Source organism: Bombus terrestris, chromosome 1 (genome assembly GCF_910591885.1).
Source record: "Bombus terrestris chromosome 1, iyBomTerr1.2, whole genome shotgun sequence".
NCBI classification, from domain to species: domain Eukaryota; kingdom Metazoa; phylum Arthropoda; class Insecta; order Hymenoptera; family Apidae; genus Bombus; species Bombus terrestris.
The window spans coordinates 5743800-5770666 of record NC_063269.1 but is presented as its reverse complement, the minus strand read 5'-3'; the positions used below and the strand labels follow the sequence as shown (position 1 = coordinate 5770666).

The following is a 26867-nucleotide window of genomic DNA, read 5'->3' as shown; positions in this document are numbered from 1 at the left end:
GATCGGGCCGCCTGCTCTTCTTATCTTTTTCAATGAAACACCAAATCCTTATCCGATGGATCGGCAACGAGCCGGTAATTTGATGTTTGTCCGTCGATTACGCGACCACCTGACGCGATGCGATTCAGCGTCTCTTTTCAAGGTATCTAACAATTCCATCCAGCTGGGTTTCGCGACCTTCCGAACGTGTAGGTCTCGATCTTAATTTCCGCAAACCTGATGCACTCGATTCCATAGACGGTAGGGTCGCTGGCGGCGATTAGATCGACTCGATGCGCTCTAACAGTACGAATAATCTTGCCACGGAAAGCGCAATATCGAACGATGCTCGCTCGTAATCGATCCGATCGTTGAGCATTGCGCGTATCATTGCAAACTAAAACGATCGGCGTTCTCGAATACGATACGGCTATGTTGTCTCCTGCACTATGTTTGTATACCAACGTTCACGACGTTCGCTTTACCTGGAATTGTCAATGGTAACCGAGTCTATCGAGCTGTTGCTGATGCCTCGACCTTTTCTCGATTGTGTTTATCGTTCGCTCGGAGTCTTCGTCGGCGGCGAATTTACCGCAACCACTCTGTTTCCATAAATTGATCCAATTAACAGCTCGACCATTGATCGTTCCTTGTCTTACGCTCGATCACTACACACTGTCCCCTGCCCGCCGATTCGATCTCTCTACGGTTTCTCGAGTCGGTCTCGACCTCGCGAGAAAGCGTACGTACGAGCGTCGACGAACGATCCAACGAAACGTCACTTATTCGCGTCCGAACGTTCGATTTCAGGATAGAATCCGCGTGCTATCGCGAAGAGTTACGATCGACGATCACCAGTTCCACGAATCTCTTGCCTCAAGGACGATCGATGGTCGTTCGTCCGGTCGTTGAAGGAATCAAAGTTGACAGGTGACAGTTAATGGAGGGGAACAGGTGAGAATGTCGGGCGCGCGGTTCTACGCAGCCACGCGACGAGCGAACACGAGAAAGCAGAACCGGCCAGCACCGAGCACACGCGTATCGCGAACTCCTGTTCGGCAATGTTCGCGTTCGAGTTCCCTCCACCTCGAGGAGGTCGATCGTGTCCCAAGGTGGTACCACCTGGTAGAGGGGAAGGTGGAATACCGAGACCGCCCTTCTCGAACAAAATGGAGTTTTCTCGAGCTTTCAGCTCCGCCTACCGTGATCCACCCACGTCGTTTACCGCCTCGAACGACCCACGAGTCGCACCAGAGATCGTCTTTCTCTTGTCTTAGGTTCGCTCGAAACCCCTCTTCGAGCCCCTTCGAGCAACACGACCGATCCAGATCGAGAGGCTGTTACTAAAAATCCTCGCAGGTTTCTGACGTTCACCGTCAGTTTCGGTGGTTAACGGAGGCGAAAGGAGCGGATTTTCCAGGGAGGGAAGAAACGCCGACAGTTGCACATACGTAGACTTTTTTCGATTTATTTTTTATACACTGTATCCGTTAATCTTTAAATATATTACGTGCGGTGTATTTACGTATCGATCGCAGGGCAAACGTTTGGTACGAATCGATCGACTCGGTGAACGCGATAATCACAAAGGTGGGAGATTTTTGTAAAACACGTTTGGAGGAGTCTTCTATCGGTGGGATGATCGGTAATACTGTTGGCGATATGGCCTGTTCGATCGAGACGTCCCAAACGATAGCCAGTCGCGTCATGGCGGCGCGTTCGTTTCTGAGAAACGCAAACGCCGTTTCAGCGAACGATACAATTCCGCAGCGATGCGTCGTTTGACGAATTCGCATATACCTATAAACGAGAGGTGCTGATCGAACGAATTAAACGTAAGGGTGAAATCGGGCTAAAAAGCCCGAGAAGAGGTAAGAGAAAGAGGGGAAAATCGAAAGAAGATTAGTAGAAAGTTCGGTACGATGACGCAGCTGCGGTCGACGTACGTACTTTCGTATAGACGAGAGCGAATCGCGTCTAATTCCACTTGCAAGTTGACACAGGAGATACGGACGTTCGATCAGACAGACAGAGCGGCGCGCGATCGCCGTGTCGTTTCGACCACGCATCGTACATCCAACGTACCTCGTCGAAGGATCTTCGACGATTCGGTAGCGTTCTTCGTTCTTCGAAGTTATTTCGGAAACGTCGTTTCTTTTCTGCAGAGATTCGTCCTCGATGAGAAATAGAAAGAAAAATTAACGTATATAACGTAGGGTATATCTTTGGCACAATAAATACGAATACACGGTACAATCTTCTACGGTAGATGTCTCGCCGATGAGTTTGGGAACGTTAACGAGCAGTGAAACATCTCGACGAGACACCGAGGCGTAATCGCTTCGCTCCTCACCGATCACGACGCATGAGATCCTTCGTATTCCTCTTACGCGATCATTCCTAAATAAAACGAAATAAAAAAAAAAGAAAAAAAAAAGAAAAGAAGATTCTGAACGAACCTTGCGACGATACAGGAAATTACAGCTAACGATATTACGCTTAGCACCTAATGGGGTTTTATCGTTTCGGGAGTTGTTATCAAATCGTGGCAGTATTCGAAATCGTTACTTCGACGATAAAGACAGCTCGATATCGAATACGCGCCGAAGATATATAAAAAAGAAAAAGGGAAAGAAACGGTTAAGTGTCTCGCACTAGATAAAAGAAGGTAGCAACGCTTACGCTACACGTTGCCGTGAACACCTAGGCCTTAATTTTACATAAACGAACCAATTATATTTAATATACCAACGACCTGTTTAGTACTCGTTGCCGACAATCTACCTCGATCAGCCGACCGAGCTCGTTATCGATCGTCGATGGTATTGAAAACGCCCTAACTAACTTACCGCTCACGCAGAAACCTACTTAATCCGCAGTAGATCGCATATGTATCGTTTCGAGACTAAAGACCATGACCAAAAGCCCAGCTTTCTAGTATTCCGTTAGGTGGTGAACGAAATCGTTAATGTGTCGCGGAACAAACGAACCGAGTATCGCTCGATAAATAAAAATATATCGAATCTCTTGGATCGAGACGATTCGCGTAAATTTCTGTCGGTTTAACTCCGTTCTAAGCTACGCGAATTCATCCTCTGTTGCAAGTGTATATATATTTATATATATATACTTGGATTAATTGCAGAATAATTCGAATATCGATAGAATATCGACGGGTTCGTTTCGATCGCGTTATCATTTCTTCGTGCGCTTTCATTTGATTGATCGACCATTGTTCCACGTTGCGATATCGAAATGCCTCGTAATTACCAGCTATTTAGAAAGCACGGATATACAAACTCTGTTAATAGATATAGGAGACATTTTATTGGGAGTGAACCTGAACGGTGGAACAACGAAAAAAGTTCGCGCAACTGCGATCTTCTTCTGATAATCGTTGAAAAACAATCGTCTCGATCTAGATAATGCTTGGGCTGATATTAACGTATGATAAGTACGAAATATGAAGCGCATTAGTTACACGCGTCTAGGAACTTTTTTCATTGCTTCGTGGCTTCGGAAAATCGAGCCCGAAAAAAGTGTCTCCGATATTTACTAACTCCTCGTATGACTGTTGCATTCGCGCGTCGTAGCCTATTCTTCGTGTAAAACTCCACTACGATTTTATATCCTAGTTTCCTGCTACTTTTTCGTTCTCTGGTACAAAGATACTTGTCTTGTCTTTCACATATAAAAGTTTCATAGTACAACTATAATCGAGTGTCATGATTAATCGCAGTCTACCAGTTGCGTCCAATAGCCGCGTCATTGCATTTTTCTTTTGATTTGGAAAAAGTCGCTGGATCGCGACCAGACACGCGATTACCTGACGCGTACAATATGAGTATAAAAGTCTGGAGATTATCGGTCCCCTATGGCATTATTGTTCGATCGAGAAGTTGGACCAAGAAGCGCGGCGTTTCCTTCGGTTTTGTACGCGCTATGAAATCGCGTGCCTCGAGTATATAGAAACGCAGCACGATGCTGCTGTTGCTGCTGCTGCTGGGTCCATCCTTCCTTGATATACGTGCGGTAGGTTGGAAAACGTGGCCGCCAGTCCGTTCCCGCCGTCGTTGACAATCTTTTGCTTTTTCCTCGCCATGTCGACTTTATATAGTCTGGCGCTAAGCGGATACGTGGTTCGGCACGTTCGACGATGACGTGGTCTGCAACGGGGACCGTGACTGATGGAACCTGAGCAATTCCGAGACCGTGACAGCCACGCGAACCACACCTCGACCTCCTTCCAGGACGTCGCTAGCGCAGCACACGAGATTCTGAAAATGACAAGCACGCGTGCGTTGTTCGTTAATCCAAGTCTATCGAGAGCCGGCATGAAATCGTCGCGTCTGGGGATAGTAGTTCAGGTGACGACCGTTCGTCATCATGCTCAAGCGATTATACCAAAAGAATATTTTATTATCAGTGGAAATAGTATTACAATCGTTATGATAGTCGTACAATCGGTGTTACAGAGTACGTCTCTCGAAAGTAAAACCGAGTATTGTTAGTAGCACTGTTGTTCGAGTGGCGAGACAAAGAGTTTCCCAACGATTGTTCTCCGGGACGCGAACTATGCAACACTGGGAAGCATAGAGACGCGCGACTCGTGCTCGGTTGTTCCAGGCCATCCAACCGATCGAGCTCGCACGAGTGCGCGCGTTTCATTCACTTTCACGCTATACAAATTATTCGAATGGAGAATCGAGGCAAATCCAGAGTCGTGTAAAAATTTCAACCGATAAGCAGAAAGTAATATTTGTTCGAATCGACTCGATTTCGCTGCGGCAATGTAACCGCCTTTTCTTAGCGCGTGTGGCATAGAAATGAAACACGAGACACGCCGCCCACGTTCACCGTTCACGCGGCCAGGAGTGATCGTCGTTATCGCCCGACTATGCCCCATTGTGCGAGTAGAGTCAGAGAAGTAGAGAAGACACGAGCAATGGTCGTTTCGACGATTGTCCTTGTATCGCTGTGATCGTGAAATCGTTGGACGAACGTGCTGGCAGTTCAATCAGATTCAATCGTACAAAAGTGGAAAAGTAGAGAGAGAGATAGAGAGAGAGAGAGAGACAGAGAGAGTTAGAGAAAACGAACGCGTACCGTCTATCGATCATGCCGTGTATCGTCCAACGAGCACGAAGGGATCGTTCAAGCGTTCCACTCGATGGATGGACGCGATCGTTCGAAGGAACATGAATTAAATAATAAGAGAGGCCTTATTCCCTTTCCGATAATCGTACAAAAAAGCTTAAGCTTAAAAAACAACAAGATAAAAAATGAAGCACCGAGGTTTAAAGAGCGATCGTGATCTAAGCTCGTAATTTGCGACGAATTAGCTTACATTAGTACAATTTGAGAAACAAAAAACGACCAAAGAGAAAAATAGTATCAACGTACCATATATCTGTGTCCATACAATACAGTATGATATAATATAATATAATAATAATATATATATATATATATAATATAATATAATATAATATAATATAATATAATATAATATAATATAATTTATCTATATATGTATATATACGCTCTCTTATTCTTTCTCTCTGTTCTTTACATAAATTATACAATTATACAAGCTAATGCAACGGAATGATCTTGTGTTCGGTCTCCTCATCGCTCGTCTTTTCTACTTGCGTCCATTTACGAGCAGATAGAAGGACGCAGCCTCTTGTGGAAGCGACAACTAATCGTAAAAGAAGAAAACCACTGCGGCAGAGCGCAGAACACGTCGTACAGAATAAACGGTAAATTAAAGTGAAATAAACAGTCTTACGGTTGCGATTAATTCGATGTAATTACGTCCTGTCCGATCGTTAGAAAAAAAAAATATAATACTGATGAGATCGTCGCCGTTCAACTCGATATCGTCGCGACTCTTCTTTAAGCTAGCTTCGTCGAAACGATTCCTATTTTCGAGCGATAAGATCTTTGGATGCATCTCGGAATTTCTTTTTAGCGAGCCTCACGGACAATTAACGCCCAAGCAGTCTACGAACGACAACGAAATCGATCGGAAGAGTAGTAGTGGAAGTGACAGCAGGAACGAAGAAAATTAAGTAACGAATTAAACGTTAAGTCACCCAGCGAGTACGAGACTTGTTGCGTATAACTTAGATGGAAACGAAGATTAAAGTATAAGTAAAAAAAAAAGAACAAGTCGAGCTGACTAGAACCGGAGATGAACTTAACAAACGATTAGAAGTACGTAATACCAGAGACTAGAAATTCATAAACGTTCTACCGCCGACCGATGCTAGCTGCCCGAATTGAAACGAAGTAAAACTTTACGATCAAAGTAACGCGGTATTGTGGAAGATGCAGCTCGCCTTGCGTTCTCGAATTGCAAAACTTAGCAACTCGGGTGTTCGTTCGTCGTGTCATAGAAACATGTCACGAACACGCGATCTACGGTCAATTCGAAATGCAGAAATTTCATGCAAGAAGAGCCAACGCGTTATATCTAAAAAGAAGAAGAAGAAAAACAAATGTTTACGCCTCTACTTGTAAGTAGACCGTCGTATTAGACCGTAGTAGAAACGATTGATTTCTCGTAAAAATTCCTTTGTGCGTTCTCGATCTGATAATCCTCGATACGTGTTTGAGAGCACGTGTTCATTCGTACCGTTTTATTCGACGTACTAGCAGCGATATAAAAGCATCTCGGAGAAACAGAGTCGCGCGACGCGTACTACACGGTTCGAGTGTCTGACGCGTTTGGCACTAATCTACTGCAAATGTATTCGATTCGACGCGCCTGTGGAGCGACAACCGGAAGCAAAGACCCCCGGCAATCCGAAGACTCGATCTAAGCGACCCGCTCCTCCTTAAATTCCTTAACGTAGACAATATAATACTTATCGTACGAATATATGTAGAATAAGTTAGACGCGTGTATATTCTAGACGATATACGTATTGTACGTCCGCTACGATACTTTTGTTTTCTTGTTACGTTAAACGCGTTTATATGAAAATATGGAGATTATCTTAGGTCTACGACCGAATTGCTTGGTCGGTGAGGTGTAAGTGCTCTCGTTTGCACGTCCCTCCCTCAACGAAGAGCCATGTTTTCTTGCCTCGGTCGAGACGAAGAGAAGGAGAAAGAAAATTTATCGTCGCCGCGATCTCGTTGGGGAGGGACGCAATATTGCCCGTAACTCTTAAACGATAAAACAATGATCGAATGAGAAATTCTTTTCGAGTTCGAATGTGCGTTAAACCTACGTACCAAAATAGGAAATCTTTGAACTTAAAGAGATTTCTAGCACCTTGTTGCGAATCCTGTAGTACTCGAAGGCTACCTATCACAGACCCATCAATCCTGAAAGTGCCGTAGGCGATTTGTATTGGTCGAACGTTAAAAAAATACTACCATCCGAGGTATACAAGAAAGTTCCTTCGTCTTTCTTCTCTTTGAACTTTGCCATCCTGGCGTGATTCTAGACGCGTCACGGGTTCCAGACGATGCCGCAATACCAGTTGGGAGAATTCCATTCGCTTATTTCTCTGTTTTCCTTTTAATTCGTTGATTCCGTCATCGAGAGAAATTATTTCGAACCCGAAGCTATCGACACCGATGGAAGATTTCTCGAACGAGTATTGGACACTAACACGCCGCTTCGAACACCGTCCCTTCGCGTAGCAAAATACTATTTTCTCAACAGATCCTACTCGACGATAAATCTCATCGGTCGTTACGATCCAGCCATTCCAACGAACGATTCGTCTGTTCAAGGTACATACATACAAGGTACATACAGGCGATTCCATCTGATATGCGAGCGTCCAACAGCTTTGATTGCGCTCTTTGATTTCTTTTTTCTTTCTTTCCGTTTTTACGTTCTCTTCCATCGTATGATGTTCGCGTTCAACGATCAGAACTCGAGAACAACGTTCTTCGCTCGAGTCCCCGTCAAAGGCCATATACCAAAACAGAAACGGTTAACTAACTTGCGCACTACGTAGCCGCTTCTACAACTAGGCGGACTAAATGTACGATCAAGCTGCCATTCGATACTTAAGGGGCTACCGAATAGTATTTCGTCGAAAGTTTTAAGCGTCTCTCTCGAGCCACAACGACGAAGGCGAACAAACGAACAACCTTGTCCAAGCTACAGCTGTGACGTAGTCGATGTAAATTAAATCCAATATACAAGCAAAAGCGCTCAGTTGCTCCTTAATTAGACCAACGATCGATCGCACACTAAATTAAACGTCTCTACGCGGATAAAAAGTTTCGAGTGTCTCGATTCGCTAGCGTTTCGTTTAAAACGAAGGCGATGAAAAACGAGAAGGAAAATTAAAAGTAGCGAAACTACGCCGAGTTGGGGTAACGAGACATTTCTGACAACGGTAAATAGCTTAGTCGATACGTTTCTTTCGGGTATCGTATGTATCGTGCTTAAAATAAATTCGCAATTAAGATCGATGTCGGAAGGAGTGTGATGACTCTGCGCGACACTCGACACCGTTCTTCGCCTGACGAAGCAAACGAAGGATAAAGAAAATAAAATTAGAAAAATATCATGCCGCTCTATGAGTACTAATTGGCGTAGAAGAAGTGGATAGAAGAGTGTCGTGCAGTAACTCGATCGAGCGACTCGACGGCTCGGCGAACGAACCGAAAAATTACCGACAGAACGTTAACCAGAAAACTATAAGAAACCGTGTGTTTCCCGAGTCGCTGCACCGAACCAAGTCGCGTCGCGTGTCGATATATCGGAGTAATCCCAGAGTAATCTTCGATTGTGCTTTTCTCTTGCGAGCGTCGTTCGTTCCATCGTTTTGCACTCTGGCGTTCTCGTCTTGGTCGCTCTTTTTCTTTCTTTTTGTTTTGCGTTTAATCAGGAATGGGAAAGAGATAGAGCAGAACGAAGGTGGATAGGAATGTGGCAAAAAGCATCGCGGATAGAACGCGATCCTGAATCGTATGGGATGAACCTGCGGCCGATTCTTCGGTATCGTTCTCTCCTTCGTCACGGAAAAGGAGAAGAGCGGAGACGAGACGCGCCAGAGCCTCCAGCCCGTACGCGTCCATGTAACCCACGTCCATGATTGCGTCCGCGTCCATTAACACCTCCTGCAACACCAACAACGATACTACTCAGTCCCAGTCTCTACTACGTCGCTGGTCGTTCTGAACGTTCTCGTTTCGATACAGAACCCTGTCCACTTATCACTCTTACTTCTTCGAAGCGACACCTTCCTCGAAATCAACGATTCGAACCTTTTGCGAAAACTTGCCTCTTTCGGACGAACATTGCACGAAAATCGTTCGATTTAGGTGCTTCGTCGAGAAAGTGAGCAATGCCAGACTTGGGTATCGTTTCATCGTATCGTTGCTTCGATGAACGTACCCAATTCTGGTTCCTATCTCAAAAAGATACAAATGCGAATAGCTAGTTTGGAAGATTGTCGAAGAGCGCGGGCATAGTTCGGAATTTATGCCAGACGAAGTGGTATCGTGGTTGTCGTTAAATTCGTATAAGAACGTCGAGAAGTGAAGATACTAGGACGAGACGCGTTCAAAGCGTTTTCCGATGAAGCGACGAGCGACACAAAAGCGAATACGAGTCTAGGCACATGCAACTAAAGCTTCTTTCTTGGTTTCTCTCCACTTCCTTCTTCCAACTCTTGCATTTTTTGTATTTTTGCGCTTTTCCGATTTGTGGAACGAGAAAGATTTTGAAAAAAGGACGAATCGTATACCCTCGTGACTGAATGAAAATCGGGGACTGACTAGTAGTTGTTGGAAATATCATGGACAAACGTACCGGCTGTTGTCGAAGCGTTAGTTACGACCTTGCCAAGAGGCGTTCGATCGACGATAGTACGGATGCCTATATTTCTTTCGATTTTGCGCTCGAACCGTTTCTCTTGTAACACTTTGGCCGTGCTTTCACGATAATGAGACACGAACGTGTTTGCAGGGCGTGTCGAGTACAATCGTCACGGAAAAAGATCGTTAGGTAACAAAAGAGGGAAACAAAAAATGATTTTGTTCCACGTAGAAGCATACAGTGGTTTAACGTGCGTTATACATGCCGCGGGACCATTAGCGAGAGATAAAGCGCGAGAATTCTCGAGAAGTTGTTTAATAAGAGGTATCGAGTGAGTAGCTTACCTCATCCACGCCTATCTTTCGACACGCCTCGAGAAAATTGTCGACGTTACGCCTGCATCTTGCCATTGTCAACTTGGGCTGCAAATTACGATACGATCGTTATTCTTTGATAATCTGAAAATCGTCGCGTCGATTAGACAGCCCGAGAACGCTTACCACAGCTGGCGAAGGAACGTGGATACTGGCAACCGACCGAGGTCTTACGTGATTTGCCAAATGACAGAGTACAACTCCGTCTGTTAACGCCGGAGCAAGATCTTCCGGTAGAGCCATCTTCAACCGCGTTTCAATATGCTAAAAGGAAACTCAAACATTAGCCACTTGTTTGCTACAACAAATGATTAACGCGTGAAAGTCGATCCTTTCCGATACTCACGTTTCGGAGCTGCTCGATCAAGTCAGCTTCTTCCTTGGCACGTTCAAACTCCCTTCTCATGGTGAACGAATACTTCTCTGGCACGTTGCTGTTCCACGTAACCGATCGGGGAGACTTTGGACTTCCACCGTTTCTGCTGGGACTTTTGTTACCTAGCAGACATTATCCATATTCCATTTAATCCGTGACACGCGTGACACCAGTCGTTTATCTAGTTGTCTCATTGCTTTTATTCAATGTTTTTTTACCTTCTACGTAACCAACAGCTGTTTTGACTAGCCTAGGAGTGTGTCCCGGACTGGTGTTGGCAGATAAAATGCTCGAAGATGTTTTAATTGGCGAATTAGGCTTCTTATACGGCTGCTCGAGGTACTTTCCGTTCTTATTGTTGTATTCGTTATTGCTACCGTTGATAATTGGCGTGTTCTGATAGTTGATGCGTGACGGAGTTACCTTCTGTACTGGTCTCTTGGTCGCGTTTTCCTCGTTGAAGATCTGTTTACCGACCATACCAAGTGCGTCTTTATTGCTAGCCAAGTCTGTCTCGTTGCTCTGCGATTCGTTGTCTGGTGGAGTGACTTGTTCCCGTGGCCTGTACACGCTAGGTCCCTCGTTTGCCCTTTGTTGTCTCAACGCCTCTTTATACTCCCTAAAAATTCATCACGCGATATCATCGTGTGCCGTTGCTTCTTGACATCTGTTAGACGATACAAGCGCATACCTGTAAGTTTGAATGTGATTCAGCGGCCTTTTCTCATCTCCGTTCATTAAAGAGGTAGTAGCGTTCGAAATCGACGTTTGCAGCGGTTGCACGGATTGCGTGTTCGTGGAGACTGGCACCGCCTGATTCAGATGAGCGGATTCGAGGGGACTAAAAAAGACGCGGGAAGGCATCTGATGCTTCAGCTCGTCTATTAACCGGTAAAAATCACTACGCAACCACGTGATGCACAGTGGCAGGAACGGTGATTGGCTTATTAACAGCTCGCTTACCCGGGTGGCGTAATCGACGCGTGGTAGAGGCCAGAGGTCATCGGTCTTCTGACATCGGCTCCATTCTCCGAGGTGCTTCTCTCCAGTTTTCTCTTTTCCAACTGATCGTGCAGTATCATAGCCTGCAAATACGGTTTCGTGGAGAGGGAGAGAGAGAGAGAGAGAAAGAGAAAGAGATGATAAATCTAAGTAGAGAGATTTGAGAAGGTAAGGTGAGCGCATTCCTAGCGCGCCACCTTGGATGCTACGCGCGTTAATCGCGAGCGACGCTGACGGCGAGTTCTTTCAATGGGTTAAGGTCATTCAACGAGGCTTGAACGACGGCCAAGCGCAGCTTGACAACACAGATATCATTTTCAAGGGGCGCGCGAATTCTATTCACTCGCTAAATATAGACGTTGTATCATACGCGCTCACACTTGGAGTAAGCCTAAACCCATTAGAAAAGCTTGGTCAAACAGGATACCGCACGGAAGCGACTGACGAAAGCGGTTCGAAACCTACCTTGCCGAGCTCATCTTCGAGAGACGTGTGCTCACCAGGCGAGATGGTACTAGGAGTCGAGGTTCCGCTGCAGGATCCATTCACACCTGTCTCGTGCGGCAACGTGATCGAAAGGGGCGAACATTCTTGACGCCATAGCCCTCGAATCTCGCCATCATGCACCTGCGCGCAAAAAGGTGTCCAGCAGGAGGTACTACGAGAAATCGTCGACCGTGTATACGTGCTTGCGTGCGTTTCAAAGTTTATTGTTTGCGTTCTTTCTACATGTTTGGACCAGTCAGAGTACAGGAGAGTGTGTATGTTTCGGGAAGGTTTCTACGCTGAATCCAGGTTGTTATCTACAGCGGGATTTACAAAGTTTCGTAGCCGAAAAACTTGTTATAGAGCCAGGCGAAGAAGAAGAACCGTAGAAATAGGAAGAGGGTGAGAAGAAGGACGAGGAAACTAACCGCGCTGTGAATTTCTTGAGACCAGCGTTTGTCGACGCCGTCACTGGTGCTATAGCCACTGTCGACGTTGTGCCGCCTATGAGTTCTCGTGTCTAGAGTCGCGTGACCTCTAACATCCAAGGGTGTCCTTCTCGCGCGGCCGCCTCTGGCTCTCTCGTGTTTCGCCGCCTGTCTCTCCAAATATTTGAAGATGTGCGTTCGCCCGCGAATGCATAGCTGCGAAAACAAACGAAAATAGTCGGCTGGATAATTGGTCGATCTATAATTAGACGGCTCCATCTCGTTTGATTCAGAAGCTTATGCTCACCGAGGCAGGCGGCGAGGTCAAAGGATTATCGGACAGCCGGAAGTCGACCAGGCTCTTCATTTTTCTCATCTCGTTTGGAAGCACGGATATTCGATTGCCACTGATATCCAGCTTTACGAGTCTCAGGTACGTCAGTTCTGCGCAGAACGTTCGATTTCACGATCGTCAATTGCATCGGATGAAACAAGGCGAGACATGACGAGTAGGGAATCGATAGAAGGGAAGAGTTTTGACGCGCGCATTAAAGAGACGTTAGCCCGGTTCCCTCGGATAACTCGACAAAGCTCCTATCTGCGACGTGACGCCGGCGGAAGCATCCATAAACAGGCGCTACCTACCTATAGGCAGGTGCACGATCATGTTGCTCCTCAAATCTAAGGACCTAAGTCGCGCAAGATCACCCATCCGAGGGGGCAGGTTCGTGATTTCGTTGCAGCCGGCGTCGAGCTCCGCCAACGCCGACATTCTGCCCAATTCGTCCGGCAGAGACGCCAGTCTGTTGTGAGCGACCAATAACGTTTGCAGCGGTAGCCTGCATATCTCCCGAGGTAGAGACGTCAATTGATTGCGACTGCGAACAAAACCATCTCCGCTCGTTAATTCTAAGCCCGCATCACGGAGAATCAGAGGCCTCGTGACTTCCTGTCCTTACTGACCTAAGATCGAGGTAGTTGAGGGACTGTAGCATCACCACGGTCTCCGGTATTATTCTTATCGCATTGTGGTAGAGATGCAGCTTTTCGAGGAACAGAAATTCCGTCACTTCTTCCGGCAATTCGGCGAAACGGTTCTTCGAGAGATCTGTAACAGGAACGAAACAACGATATATTCGTCGTGTAACGCCTTCCGAATGATGTTCTCTACAGGGAAAGCATAATACTTCTTGAAGAGGCCTGTTTAATTGAGACACATCGTCAGGATTCCCCGTAGCAACAGCTGTGCTCCGGTTAGGGTGATGCTCGGGTTCGTGGGGGGTTCTTATGAATGGGGTGCGACGGTCACGTGCATGTACAGTCTCGAAACGTAGGAAAAGGATAAGGGTGGCTCAGCTGCTGTTGGCTTCGAGCCTCCTTTCTGATCAATAACCACGGCCTGTGTGTGTGCCTTCGTTTCCTCCGGGAGTTGGTTGGCCAACCGGTTCGACTCGTCATTTTCCTTCGCGCCAGCTTTTCAAACCCTCTGGCTATCGATCGGACGCTTCATAGCGTCCGACGGCACTACCGGCATCTGATAATTTTCCCGAATCCTCGACACGAACCACGGTCCCTAGCCGTGGTGTCGAAAGTGGGCCGAGCGCGAGAGCTGAAACGCTAATTCGAGGAAATTTCATCCCGCTTTCTCGGAAATTCGATTTCGGCTATCCAGTTTACGCGATCGGAACGGAAATTGCCAATCGATCGTCGACAGGATACCTCAGTTCTCTGCAAATACTCAGTTCGTTATCTTCTCATTTGCACGATTTGCAAGTCTTATTGCACGACGACTTATTACTTATCGAGGAACGTTTCCCTCGTGCACGCCCACGACCGTAATGAGTACGAGTCCATGGGGTGAAAAGCAAAGCCTGGAACCATTGGTGCACGGTCGATCGCATAATCGTCGAGCAAGGGCGTCGGCCCGTTGGTGTTGGTGCGATGCAGACGAAAATAGCAAACCCCTATTCTGTCTCTGTGCCATCGCCATAACTCTCTGCCAATGAAACTAAACAATTTTTAGCAGAGCGTCGTCCGCGCGATTCTATTTACTTTCCGCGAGGAATGACAGAAACCGTTCTCGCCTAACCTTTGATAAGAAATCAATTTCTAAACGAATCCTCTATAACCGGCTTCGCAACGAGCGCGAACGATTCATCGACAGTTAATTGCTATAGAAGTCGTAATAGGGAAGTTCGCAACTGTGGCACATATAGGGTGTTTCACGAAGGGGTCGATGCACCAGGCGATTCCAAGGGCCAAGGTCGAGGTCCGGCCAACCCAGGGATCGATACCACGCACATAGATTTGCGTGACGCTGTACAAAGTTGCTAGACTGTCATTCGCCAACGGATGGGCGTGGCCCTGTTGTCCATGTTGCTTGTTTTTACGATAAAAACAATTACGCGGATAAGCGGCGTTTAACCAGGCTGCCAAGTCTGCCTCTTCCGACCTGCTAATAATACGACACCGGCGCGGCGGAATATGAAGTCCCAACGATCGAAGTGTTTGCATTTTTATCGCACGACTCGCTTGCTTATGCATACGCACAAGACAATAACGCCGGAAAGACGGTTCACGCAATCGTAAAGGGTTGGACGTATATGCGACGTAACGTACGAGTAGAAAGCGTCCGCCAAGTAATTTCTACGATAATCCGCGTGCTAAGACGGGAGATGCTGACGATCGAGGATAAAAATAATTGTCCTAGGAAAAAATGGAACGCTTATCTTCATGCAATTAGAGCTATCGCATTTTTATAGATTAATACACTTTTTTTAACGATTAAAATACTTAATAATTAAGAGCACGCTATATATGATTGATTGACTTAGTAATTGCAAAGATAAAAATTCCGAAATCGCAACGAGATTACTCGTTCCAGGCTTGATTAATCGTTCAAACATGTTATCGGAGCGAAAAACTTTCGCGTGTCACGAACGAGATAACTCCTGGCAAAACGTTCAATTTTTCAAGAATTTTTGCCTTCTTGGCTCAAAACCACCGTAATCATTGTACGTTTTACATAAATTTACGAGAGCGGAGAGCGAGTGGCGGCGTTGCTTGGGCGTGCCGCGTCACGAAACGCTGGCTCCTATCGCCGATACAAAACACAGGGTCAACGACCATAGGCAAAAATTGCCTCGTGCGTTAATTAAACTACGGAACAGCTGGAGACGCAGAGAAAATAGTAAATCGTTCGGCAATGGCAACCTTGAACGATTCTTTTGCTATTCGGCGAGAGATCGACAATATAATATGCACGAAGGCCAATATGGTCGGCATACGACAGGCTAGCGTGTTCGTGGGAAGAGACACGGATAAAACGCAGGAGAAAATACTCTAACGACGTTAAGTTATGCTTCTCGGAGTATATGGGGTTATAAGAGCTAGCATAAGGGCTGCCGTGAAACCGTGGAAACAGAGGGTTGCCGGATCGATAACGCCCCCATAGCAGATATCGTCCAGGGGGTTGGCTGTACGAAGAGCGCAAGGTGTCCCATGAACGGCATGCTACCCTCTTTCCGAGCTTTCCTGCTGGAAAATAAAATCATTCGAGGCGAGGCGAACTTCTCGCGAACCAATGATCGGTAACGACGTTAGAAGTTCGCTAACGAGCCACATGGTCCGAGGGCTCGAAACCGATTTAATTCCACTCCAGATACATTATTAAACGGTAACGCGCTTAACGATCAATTCTACGCAAAAGCGTGAATAACGCACAACGCAGAACGTGCCATTGCTTCTTCGCGATGATTCGAGAGATAGCGCGTTCGATCGATCGATTCGAGAGTTGTCGATCGCAGCTTGTGCCAGGTAATTGCTTTCCAGCGTAATTCCCAACGTGTCACGTCGAGGACATGGGAAGAGAAAAAGGCAAGAGAAGGACGAAGAGGAACACCAAGAGCGAAGGAAAACGGAGGAAATTCTGGTCGCGAAGTCGTGTATAGACTGGGAACGCTCGGTGCTCGCTTCGCCCTTGAACCATCGTCGTTGCTGAAGAAATCGCGTCAAAAGCGAAAAGAGAAAAGCGTGGAGAAGCCACGGAGGAAGCAGGCGAGAAAGGACGTATGCCTCCGTTGCTTTTGTAAGAGACCGACACGCCACTTCCGGCGACGAGGACGCGAGTGCGAACACGACTCGCATACTCGATCAAACTCAAAGCGGACGGAACCGAACAACTTTGAGCGCACTCGATGGAACATGGGTGAAACATCGATGGACGTGAAGCGATCGATCGTTCGAAATTTATTGTCCGATCGGTCAGTCAGTGACAGTAACCAATGCGCTATCTCGAGAATTCTCGTAGAATTTAGATGAACTTTTGATGGTCGGTTGCCACGACGCGACGCAAGGTCCCACGTTGCGAGGACCGGACTTTTGCATTTAAACTAGTAGGACGAGTCCGTCGAGCATCTGGTAGTTGGTGATTCGACGTTGCATGAATTATACTCGGACGTGGGGAAAGATCCGAGAGAGAGAAGGTAAAATAAAGAAGGTAGTATCGCGCAGCCGGTTTCCATACTCCTGCCGTCTGACCGTGGCAGGCAATGCGTGCCGAACAGTGCGTCGCATTGTGTATGCTACGTGTTCAAGCGTGCCGGTACGCGTGCACGCCTTCGTGTACACGCGTGTACGCTAAAGCGAAGCCGTATGCGACGAATCATGCTGCGCGAACGGAATACGCGCCTCTTCCCATCTATTCCTACTGATATGTATTTATTTATTTATATACGCATAGGCGGAGAAGCGAGAGAATGACGAGAGCAAATATCAGGCGCGTTAATTTAACATTTTTCTATGCGTGTAATACAAGGCGGGAGCGTGAACAATTGATTCGTCGTTGCGCGCTTTCACGAGGGCGTAAAAACTTCTTTCGCCCGTCGAAACGAGAGCTTGCTTCCCTTTCTTCATCGGCAACGGCGGCGCTTCAATTATTGCAGCATCGTGGAAGAGCAGCAACAGCAGCAGCATCGCCCCTAAAGCAACGTTCGCTTTCTTTCTCGCTGCCTACGAAAAGCTTCGCTCTTCTCGTGGGTTTCTCCTGGTTCCTTTTCTCGTTTACCCAACCTCTTTTACCGTTTTCAGTGCAACGAGCGCGAACCGAGTTTTCAGGTTGCACCAACTCCGCCATCCTTGACCTAAAAACTAATAGCCGAGATGAAAAGAACCGAGAGCGACCTGGAACACAGGGAAAACTAGTCGAAAGCTGCACGGGGTGTAACAAGACCACGCTCGATAACGCGTCGAAATATCGCGTTACACCGGTACGACCAACGTTTCGCTCGAGCGGAGCATTTTTTTTCAATGACCTCCCGCTGCTATCGGATGGCAGTTTGCCGTCTCTCTATCGTGTCGAGAGAACGCGATATCTTTATCAACGATTCGAGGCTGTTTCGCATTTGCGATCACGAGCCGTTGATTGAAAACGCTAAACTTAGGCTGCGAACGTCTCGCGATTATCCGTAGACGGCAATGCGGTGGCACGGAAACCGAAAACGTTCGAAAAATCTACGGTTGTTCGCGATGACTGGAAAGGGCCCGGTTCGATCGTACCGCAAGTCCCTTTGTTCGTAACCATGCTGCGTAACCACAAAACAAAGCCCTCCAACGCAGGTACGTCGTTATCCCCCCAGAAACTAAACCGAAGGACGCACTCTCGTCGAGGTATCCTTTGTTCGATGTCATCGCTGATAAATCAACGGCACTTTCTCCGTTGGCGACGTATCAGCGACGTTAAATATCGCCACGATCGCGACGAAACGTTCGAGCAAAGGGCCAAGGTTTAAGTCTCTCTGATGACTCGGAGCAAAACAAGCCGCGTTTGGGACTGCTCGTTAACGACGAGTCGGTTAATTTAACCTCGGATAACGAGATCGAGGAGAAACGCCAGCCTTGTGGATTTGTTTCCACGCGAATTATTCGGCCGGCTCTGAACCCGGTATCTTCTAATTGAAGCCACGGACGATGCTGCATGGATACAGATTCGGTTAGCCTTAATCGCGTGACGACCTACTAATTATCCACGCCCGCGATTCCCCAGCTCCGTGCGTCGCTTGCCCGGAACCAGAGAAAGGTACGCTCTTCTATGGGGCCAGAGATCTATCCCGCTTTATCGTTTCGATCTTCGATACGCATTCGCGTTTCGAGTCCACCGACAACGTCATCCCATACGATAATCCGCTTCAACAATATTTTGTAAAGTGCATACCAGCGTGCATTTTGCAGCGTTGAGTAATCGGCCGAATTATCTCTACCCACTTATCTTTGTTCGATGGCCTGATTGTACGTCGTAAACGTCACGCTGTTTACCCTTGAATACATTTTAACGACCAGCTCATCGAGAATGAAACGACTTAATGGGAACCGAAGTGTTCTTAGCTACGAGCATCGACTTTCCTCGGGGTTCTTCCAAATGGAAATGAGGAAAAGCGAACAGAGGTCGCGCGTTATTTGAAGAAGCGAATTTTACGAATAGCCGAAAGCAGCGCGTTTGTGGTCGACGCGATAGAAAAAGGTAGCTTTGATCTTTAGGACGGTAGTTTTCGGGTTACCGCGAATTTAGAGCCGATGGTTGGCATTAGTAGAATCGGTAACGAACGTTACCCTATCTGTTCTCCGCCTTTTGCCCGCTAGCGGAGCGAAAGGCTGCGAAAGCGATGAAAAAGCGATGAAAAACCGATGCATTAGCAAAATCAAAGAGATTAAAGCAGTTGGTGAACGACAGACAAACTCTCGGGGTTCGCCGTGCCGCGAGCGAGCGAATAGACGATAAGGAAAAATTCAGGAGAGGAGCAGGAATGGATTAGGGTTGCGTCGAGGGATTCAAGGCTGTGCGACAGGTATAAAAAGCGATCGTACAGAGCCGGTTCAAAGATTCGGGTTTAAAGAGAAAAGAGACAGTCTCTTGTCACGTTGGCGGCCAGAGAGCCGGCAAAAAACTCGTGATATGCAAACAAAGCCGTGCGCGAGATTTACTCGCTCGTTCAACGGTGGAAAAATCGTTTCGCGAACAAAGCGCGGGAAGTAAAAAAATTCCAGTCGTCTGGCGCGGATATAAAGTGTCGCGAGAAGAGAACCGCGTAAACGTTGTCGCGTCTTTCATGAAAAAAATATAAAACGCTGTTCCGACGATCGTTTGCAAAGCGCGACGCGACGCAACGCGACTCCGCTGCAGAAATTCGCGCGTTTTCACGAAGGATGGTGCAATGCGAAATAAAGGAGCGAGTCGGAATGTAGGACACTGGCGAATGGAAGTGGCACGGAAGAAAAATTTCAAACAGACGAACCGTGTCATTTTCATTAAATCGCTCGACTGGAGGTGGATTTCGCTACAAACCGCGTTTACACGCCTCGTTCAATAATCGTACCGTCATTCTCGTTAAAAAATTAACGCCGACCCACGAGACAAATTGCGTATCGCGTCGAACGATGTCGTATCGACGCATGCTCGATCCGATCGATACCGACCCTCTACGTCGAAGAAGAGATTCGACGCCTCGACCTCGTCGGATCATCTTGTACCGAAGCTTCGGACGGCAGCTTATCGTACGACGACCCAAGAATAACATGATTACATTCATTAGCCATCTATAACGTTAGCCCCAGCAATACAACAGAGTCCGTACCATAACCATAACAGTATTTCATACCGTTTCATTTCAACCCGTGCCACGTAAGAAGCGTGTATGGACTGACAAACGAGATTACCTAGAACGATAATTAGCGGCCGTCCCTTTCTTCTACCTGTCTTGACTATCGATACCTGCGCCGCGACGAATTGCTTTCCAAGAACGTACGTGTTCTTCGTACCGAATCGTGGTCTGTACAAAAATTTTGCGTAAACGCAACGGTTTCGTTCGTCACGCTTCCTGGCAAAAGATCGAGGGAGAAGGGTTTCCTCTTATCCGCAATGCGGCTAGAATTTATCGACGGACAAAACACGACTAGACACAACCACGCCAAGTTAAGTTGGCGGCCGGTCGATCGACCCGCCTATCTTCCTTTCTCATCGAAACGGACTTAAGCGTTTTACCGCGTTTGCGGTTGTTGCACCAGGCCAGGAAACGCTTCCGTCTCTTCCCAACGTCGAGACGAGGATTTCTGGATAGTTTAAAATTCTAGAGAATCCACGAGGCAAACGAGGCCGTCTTCGTATTTTAAAGAGCGAGGAGATCAACGATTGTGACCCGGTTTTTTAAAGCAGCTTTGAGTCGGATGTGCATTCGTGTTTAGAAATCATGGATGCAGGGATCAGGCAAACACGGTACGGCAAACATCTTTCACTCGAGTTACCCGATACAGCGAGCTCTTCAGCGGTATATACTAGCAGTTCGTGGGCATTTTCTAATATCGCTTCACCCTTGTATCGTGAAAGTTTGCAGGGCACTCGTCGGTGCTCGTTTCGACGCCGATTATCTTTTGTAACCCACGCTGCGAGGCGAGGGCTGCTACTACCGTGATATCTCGCGCGTATCAGCGAATTTCGACCCGTTTCAGGATTGACCCAGTTCGAGAACTGACGGAACGCGAAACGCAACGGCGGCAACCCGATCGCACAGTTGCAGGGGTCATGACCGTGAATATCTCTCTGGAATTACAACGCTTGTAGAACGGGATGGACAATCGTGTTGTAACGCGGAATCGAGTAACAATTTACACGTTTCGATTAAAAACAAAACCTCGTGCCACTGTCTTTTACAATAAAAATCCCTTCGTTGCGTAAACTAAATAGAAACATAGAAAGAGACATAAATATCCAACACTCGACTCCAAATACCAAAGTTTTAAAGTCTAAAGGTCGCTTTTACGAAGATTCTTTTAAGGAACGGCGCGGATAACGACAGTCAAATAACAAGGTACTACTGTAATTGATTAAAAATACGGAGTGGGTTCGCAAATACGCTAGGACGGCCCTGCGATACTGCTAATTATAACTCGGCAGCGAAACCACCGCGTTGGCTTGCACGCGCGATACGCGCGAGATCGGTGCATATACCGTAAGCCGGTGCATATTAGCAACGGGTCGCAAAATGGGCAAAGCGCCGCTGAAAACGCCGGGTTTTCAAAGACACTGCTACCGCTCTTGACTAGCGGCGGTTTCACGCGCGACTACTTTCGTCCGCCCCTTTCTTCTATACCCGCGAACCACGTTCGCCGACGCTAATTAGCGAGCCGGCTTCTAACTCAAGGTGTTTAATTAATGTGTCTTTTAACGACGAACCGTTGCTCGAAAGTTAACGCGAAAGCCATTGCCTAGCCGTGACACACATCGATTGCCCGTTTAAACGGTATTCGACGAGCGTTGAAAAATGTCGCCGCTCGTTGACTCGCGGAAGAACGACGAACCAGGAAGCAGTAGTTTGCGGTATTTATTAAGAGCGTGCTGGCACTCTGGCGAAAGACAAACAGGGCGTATCTCGGGGGCACACGAGATACGAGACACCCGGTATCGGAAACATTCATCGCGTACTCTCGAAACGTGCGCGATATCATCGATAGGTGTGAGTACTGGCGCGGGCGTGTAATGTGCCGACATGCTCCTTCTACACAGTACTTAGAAGTTGAGTTCAAACTTTAGCAGCATGTAGTACTCGTTGAAACGCGCAAGACAGCCTCGATAAACGTGGATCCAAATATCGTTAGTTTCAGAGTTTCAATAGATATACCGCGTGCAAACACGTACTAAGTGTGTTTCGCGTTTGCCAAAAGATCGTCGGACCTCTCGTTCGCGTCCGACATTCATCAAGCGCCAAGTAGATGTTTGCCGCGCTTTGGATAAACGAATAAAGTCGTGTGCAACGTCGAAACGCGCGAACATTATGCGTTCGAGCACTTGAAGCGCGTGTGCTCGGAACGCGTACTCGACTTGTTTGAAAGAACACGCTGGCAGCACTTTGTCTTTACTACTGTTCGCTGCGTGAACTGTAGATCTAAAGTTTCGAGGTCCTCTTGAGACGCGTGCCAGCCCATTCTCGGAAAGCTTCGGTTGCGAAATAGTCGTTCTCCGGTGATCGTTCGCCAGTAGTGCTACTGTTAGGTAGCGGTTCGACGAAAAGGGACGGGGAACGAAGCGACTTCTCCGCCCTTAGATGGTTGGCGAGAACTCAAGAGACTTCATCTTCGAGGAGTGCTCCTTTGGCAAAGAGACAAGAGCGCGAGATAACCGAGCACCCCGATGCTATATGGCGATGCAAACGATGTAACGCGTTATGGAGTATCGACCTGTTGGCACCCCTGCCTCTGCAGCTGCGGTGCGTCTCTATCTTTAGCTCGGACCGGCCCATCGTATGGGACTCTTCCATAACCATGGTGGCTGCTCCTTTTCCCTCTCTCTCTCTCTCTCTTTCTCTTTCGTAACGTGCTTGTCTGTATACAGCGCGCGCATCATTCTTTGCTCCTGTAAAGACGCCACTCCGCACCCTGCTGTCCTTCCATCGAGAAAGACCGGGCGAGAAATACGTTTGACAAAGAGGAAGGAGCTAGTGTCTCGTCCCTCTTTGAAGCGCTGGTTGCAACGAATCAATCGAAATCTCTGTCTCGAGTCATCGTGACGTCTCCGAGACTGAATTAGCCTCGAGCGATTCGAGAAGAAAACGCTTTCGATTCGCTAGACCGGTTCTCGCCGAGAGACACCTGTCGCGAACTCGACCGCGCTCGAAGAGGGACGAGCGGCTCGGCACAAAACGGGGAACAGAGAGGGCAAACGGTAAGAACCCAGGTAAGAGAAAGACAAGGAATAATCGTGGCACCATTCGATCGGTGCAGTTATCCGAATTCCTTCCTTTCTTTTCGTTAATCACGGTGCGCCTCCATCCATTCGAGCACCTGCTCTCCCTGAAAATCATCGGCCGAGAGATACGCGTCCAGGACGATGAAAAATAATTAGATGTAATTGCATGTTACGTGCGCGTTGCAGCTCCATTCGGGTTCTTACGGTTAGGGTTAAGAAATCGACGATGCGAAACGCGGCGAATATCTCGGGGAGTATTATTTCGAAAGTACCCACACGCGAAGTAGCGCCGACTCGGTGAGTATACGGTTGAGTTAACGCATTGGAATGTCGAACAGAGAGGCAAGGGTTCGCAGGAATAAAAAAAAGGATCCCGCCCTTTTTCTTCCTTTTCTATTCCTCGAAGAAAGCGCGCAGTGCACCGTGACATAATCGATAAGAAGCTTTTTCCGCAGCGAGACTGTATCGCGATCTCTCTATTTGCCTATCCGCCTCGTCTCGTCGTTGATACGACAACCGGTTTCCGTGTTTTCGCCGTTTCGTCTCAACGAAGCTGAACACGCCGGAATCCATGATTACGCGGCAAGTAAAGTCATTAACGGAGTCGATGTTGAATCGACCGCGAGGAAACAATTTGTTCGAAGTAGTAATCACCTTGCTGGCTCTCTCTATGGCTGTCTGTTCGCGCATCCAACTCGTTTCCTTTTGCTCTTTTCTCTTAGAGCGGAGCACCGTATGCAGCGTGTGCTGTGTTTGCTTTTACTGGTTCGCGTATGCGCCACGGACAATAGATCGGCTTTTTCCTCGATAGCCGACGACATATCAAACCCACGGGTTTCTCCGGTGAATGGAGACCGCAGGGCCTACCGTTTGTGATACTCCGCGCTAGAAATCGTTGTAACGTATAGCCGGAGGCTGTGCGTAATTTTCCTTGCCGTCGGATGCATTTATATTAGTTTTAGCAATGGCTGACATAGATTCGAACAACGCAGGACACGGTTCATCGAATCCCTCGTAGCGACACGAACTGACCTGGGGTCCTTAATGAAGTTACGTCCCCTTCTGTCATCGTATGGAATATCTCGTCGTAAGACGGCCTCGACACGAGCCGTTCGGTTCGATAATATCCCGGTGAAACTGTAACGGGTATGAAAGTTCCCTTCCATTGGACGATCGTCCCTCGAGCATCAAAGAACACCGAACGAAATTGCCTCGTTCCCTTCGTTCGGTGAAAAATTACCATCGAAAACCGATAAGCCCCACTCGGTGCTACTGGCAAAGCCCGTGCAACGACGAGGCGCCACGATTATCATTTGTTCCTTCGCAACAGCAGAATAATCACGACGCGGTCTTGATTAAAACACGCATCAGTGACGCCAGGCAAATTTTCTTTTTGCGAAACTCGTTTGCATCGCAATGGGTTTGGAAACTAATGAGAACGCTTTTCTTAGAGAACCAATTTTTCACCCGAAGGAATTTCGTAAACGAATATTACTCTGTTGACTGTCGCCAAGAAATAATTTGGGTCGATGCTACATCGATGGAAATGAAATACATTTATATCAGATAGTATATGCGAAAAGTATGAACGATTGAAATCCACGTCGAATTGAATTTTCTTGCAAGTTGGTGAATTTTGTAATCTTTATCGTCGTTGATTCGCGATCGTCTCGCCTGATTGTATATACATATTTCTATATATACTTTCTATTTGTTGCCATTGTCGTCGAATGTAATATACGCGTACGACGAACGATATGATGAAGCTGACTTACCCTCGAAAGGTGTAATCCTTGCTGATAAGGATATCTTTATGTCGCATATTTTTTTCCACACCGAATACCTGTATCGGTCGTGGAAACATTATCACGGTTAAACGCAGATATTCCTAGCGACGAGTAATCGTGTTATCTTCCGATTTACGTCGCGAGTCATATTTAGAATCGAATCGGGGTCAGGGGGATCGATCGATTTCTATATTTGCAAAAGTTTCCTCCAGGCGACGCGAAACTCACGATCCTTGGTCGTTAACAACAATATTGATAGTCTGAAAAGTTGGAGTATATACTCTTATGCTTCTGCGCACGTAACTCCTCGTGGTGTGCCGGTGATATCAACGAATATCGAATGCACGATTATCGCGGTAACAGGAAACATCGGGTGTGTCGCGATAACGTCTCGTCACGAACTCTTTACTTATGCACAATCTTGTACGATGCATTTTTTTAATCGGTTGTTTTCTAAAAGGAATATCAGAGGATTTATGGAAACTTGTCATTCACAGGAGCTGTCGGCGTCCAAAAACGACGTCTGATATAAATCATAACCTACCGCGATGATGCATTTATATTAGATAAAGCTACACATGTCTGTTCAGCAAATAAGATGAAATAAATTTACCTGAATGAATGAATATGCAGATACCTCGCCCCTTTTTCGTGTTTCTAGCTTGTACATTTACTTCTTTTATCAGTCGAAGATTAAAACGATGATATCAACGCTACGAAATCGTAATCACGGTGCATTGCACCGTAAATATAGATGCGTTTGTATTATGTAACACTTAAGTATTTCACGTTAGTCATTAGACTAGAGAATTACGAAAAGACTACTATATCGTTCTCCAAAAGACGCTGTCTATGCGCGTTCTTCTGTTTTCTCTTTTCAAGCTAATATGTAGGATTAAATTGTTTCAAGCCTGTTTTCTGAGAAATAACGAATGAAAAATAATACATAAAGCTCTGCAGTTGAATAAAACATCCAATTGCAATGTGGAAAGAGTATGCGTTAGCAGGGTAACATTCGGCGATGCATACGTGCCAGAGTATGATATAAACACGAGAATTCGAGGTTAACTCTGGCAGAATGTAAAACTTTCATCGAATCAGACGCGGAACATTTACTAAAAAGTCTTTATCTTCTTTCTAGTTGTTACAAACCAGAGCAACATTAGGAAACAAATTTTTTTGAGATAGTTTCTACAATATAGTAAAAACAATTCGCTTCGAAAATATTTGTAGTATCTTTCTGTAGAACGTACATTTTATTTTTGGGTTTATATCTATCTTCGTACAAACGTCAGTTTCAATAAAGAAAAGAAAATTGATGATAGAGCAAAATGCTGAAAAAAACTCACCGGCAATAACCGTATCCTGAAGATTATATTTGCTAGAACCCGTTTTCCCAACTTTTGGGAAGTCCTTAAGTTTTCGTCCGCTAAGCTTGAGTTCACCGCTCAAGTGTGCTTCCTCCAGGATTCGCTCGAGACTTCTGGTGAGCTGCTTTTGTATGTGGCCGCTCATGTTCGACGCGACCATCGCCATATTACATTTTTCGGGCACGTATACGCGAAAGCACGGTAGTGAATATCTTCCCTGGCGTACCAGCCACTCGTCTTTTAAACGGCGAGGCAAGATGTTCAAAAAACTCAACACCCACCAACTTCTCCCGATACTTGCTCCTGCACTACTGATCACAGCTTGGCAAAGCGCATGGATGCAAACGATTTAAGCGCCCTCGTTTAGACGCCATCTTAAGAACAACATTCAAGATACACCACTCGATTTCGTTCGAGAATCGCAATTGCAATCGATTTTTCAAACTTTGATAATTTATTTAATAATTGATAGTTTATTTTCGTATTGCGTTTAATCGTATTGTAATTATTTAATTTGTATAACGCTTTAACATAAGA

The 26867-nt window shown here is 46.6% G+C and overlaps 1 protein-coding gene across 2 annotated transcripts; it reads right to left on the bottom strand.

The window, feature by feature from the left end:
- Nucleotides 1-1427: 1427 nt before the first annotated feature.
- On the bottom strand, nt 1428-26848 carry LOC100649436 (leucine-rich repeat and calponin homology domain-containing protein). 2 transcript variants are annotated; one of them, XM_012310728.3, is made up of 13 exons: nt 26310-26848; nt 13405-13549; nt 13087-13319; nt 12749-12885; nt 12442-12657; nt 11993-12154; nt 11489-11610; nt 11217-11366; nt 10744-11144; nt 10496-10647; nt 10276-10413; nt 10120-10197; nt 1428-4256 (listed from the first exon to the last, which is right to left on the bottom strand). In XM_012310728.3, the coding sequence occupies exons 1-13, from the start codon at nt 26494-26496 to the stop codon at nt 4104-4106; spliced, it is 2274 nt and encodes a 757-aa protein (XP_012166118.1). In that variant the 5' UTR covers nt 26497-26848; the 3' UTR covers nt 1428-4103. The 2 variants fall into 2 exon arrangements, with proteins under 2 accessions (XP_012166118.1, XP_012166113.2); XM_012310723.3 differs by lacking the exon at nt 1428-4256 and adding an exon at nt 8810-9075.
- Between the last annotated feature and the right edge of the window lie 19 nt (nt 26849-26867).

Bases quoted from the DNA above. Each gene is read 5' to 3' on its own strand.
- LOC100649436 (XM_012310723.3), bottom strand. From the start codon at position 26,496: ATGGCGATGGTCGCGTCGAACATGAGCGGCCACATACAAAAGCAGCTC. The intron at 13,320-13,404 runs GTCAGTAAGGAC...TTTTGTTCGCAG, and splicing joins CTCAACTACCTCGATCTTAG to TCGCAATCAATTGACGTCTC. The intron at 11,145-11,216 runs GTATGCGCTTGT...ATGAATTTTTAG, and splicing joins AATCACATTCAAACTTACAG to GGAGTATAAAGAGGCGTTGA.